Source organism: Trachymyrmex cornetzi, unplaced genomic scaffold (genome assembly GCF_001594075.2).
Source record: "Trachymyrmex cornetzi isolate Tcor2-1 unplaced genomic scaffold, Tcor1.1 scaffold1162, whole genome shotgun sequence".
In the NCBI taxonomy this organism is placed as follows: domain Eukaryota; kingdom Metazoa; phylum Arthropoda; class Insecta; order Hymenoptera; family Formicidae; genus Trachymyrmex; species Trachymyrmex cornetzi.
This window is the reverse complement of record NW_017295722.1, coordinates 42,165-44,069: the sequence shown is the minus strand read 5'-3', so window position 1 is coordinate 44,069 and position 1,905 is coordinate 42,165. Positions and strand designations below refer to the sequence as shown.

Here is a 1,905-nt window from a genome sequence, read left to right as displayed (position 1 = left end):
GGGGGGGGGGGGGGGCACTTCCCGCGACAGTGAAAGCAGGCGAGGTTAGTTCTTATTAAAAAACCTAGTAAACCGGATCTTTCCCCGTCCTCGTACAGGCCTATATGTCTGTTGAACGAGACGGGGAAATTATTCGAAAGGGTTATAGTCCGAAGGCTGCAGGCTTTCTTGGACGAATTCGAGGGAATCGCGGAAGGACAATATGGCTTCCGGTGTCATCGCTCCATAATTGCGGTATGGAGCCTTAGGGAACGTGTCGGTGAGGGCTTACGGGATGGGGGCGTCGCTGTCGCTGTGTCACTGGACATTGAGAATGCATTCAACTCCCTCCCGTGGTCTGTTATTAGGAGCGCTCTGGAAGAAAAGGACATACCGGGTGCCTCTAGTGCATCCTTTGCAATTATTTGTCGGATCGAGGTCTGTCCTATGTGGACCGGAGGGACTGTTTGGTACATAAGCAGATATCGTGCGAGGTTCCGCAGGGTTCGGTCTTGGGACCGACCCTGTGGAACATAGGATACAATTTGATCCTGAGAGTGCATTTACCGATAGGATGCTCGGTCCTTTGCTTTGCGGACGATACGCTCATGGTCGCCTGTGCCGGGACCTTCGAGAAGGCGCGCGTCAGAGCTGAGGTGGGGGCCACTTTTTTGGTGAGATTTATTGAGCGGCTAGGACTGAGGGTCTCAATTTCAAAGACCGAGGCGGTTGCTTTCACCGCCGACGAGATCCCGGAGGGTGCGGTTATTCGAAATGGGGGGGGGGGGGTCCCGATTGGGTCCACCGTGAAATACCTAGGTTTGACCCTGGACTCGCGGTGGACCATCCGGGATCACTTCCGCGTACTTATGCCCAAAGCCTGGGGCATGGGTATGTCCCTGGCTAGAATAACCACCAACATTAGCGGTCCTGGCGAGCGACGGAGATGTGCGTACGCGACGGTCATTTTGTATGGCGCCTTAATTTGGGCGCAGACGGCTGCGAGTGATCGGGGGATTGCGAGGTACGTGCGTAAGCTGCAGCGGCAGCTCGCCCTCAGTGTGATTAGAGGCTACCGCACCATCTCGTATGACGCGGCGGCTACCCTTTCGGGAGTCGTTCGTTTTGACCTGGCGGCGGATCGACTTAGGAGATCATATCTTCGCAGACGCGATATTATTGCTCGGGATGGTGCGGTTGCCCCCCAGGCAGGTGGAATGCTGCTTGAGGTCGAGCGACGTCGCTCGATCGCGGGATGGCATAGACCAGGGCTCGGCACGAAATGCACATTTCGGCCGATTTTCGAGACGGCTCCGCCTCCCGCTATCCCCCTCACCGCACCGCCCCACGCGCAATCCAAATGCCGCTCGACGCTTAGGAATGTACTAAGACGCTCGCAGACGTAAGGGGCATTCGTTCGAGGCGCTTGACACGCTGTAATCTTTATTCTGTCTTTTTTTTCGCTCATTACATACAAAACTAATAGCGAATTCGGTGGAACGTACTAGTGCACATTAGTGTACATTAAAGCCGTTATACGCAGATTTAATCCGTGTAAAAGTAAAATGCAAATATTTCGAATTATAAAATACAGATTTTACATAACGGCACAATAACATCTATTGCAGATTTCATAGTTTAATTCCGTTTTTATATTTATATTAAACATACATTTTTATACTTTCAATTTGTGTGCGATTTTAATGTGCATTAGTGCGCACTGTATGCGGATCCAATCGAATTCGCTGTAAGATAGAACGACGCAACGTGTGAGCACTAAAAGCGAATACATTCAATGGATTTTCAAATAGATTTCCACGTCACCCTTGAGGTACTATTGTTGACGCGTTTTTTTTAAGTGGTATCCCCAGTAGGCCTAGTCCACTGATAAAAATGATGAATTGTACGACCATTTAAATTTTAAAT

General features: G+C 50.6%; 1 protein-coding gene across 1 annotated transcript in view; it reads left to right on the top strand.

Annotated features, from left to right (window-relative positions):
- Nucleotides 1-634, top strand: part of LOC108765069 (uncharacterized) — a 2,008-nt gene extending 1,374 nt beyond the window's left edge. Inside the window, exons 4-5 of the mRNA XM_018513582.1 lie at nucleotides 149-449; nucleotides 553-634. Of these exons, the coding sequence (XP_018369084.1) occupies nucleotides 149-449; nucleotides 553-634 (383 nt within the window). The remainder of the gene's footprint in view (nucleotides 1-148; nucleotides 450-552) is intronic.
- The last annotated feature ends 1,271 nt before the right edge of the window (nucleotides 635-1,905 follow it).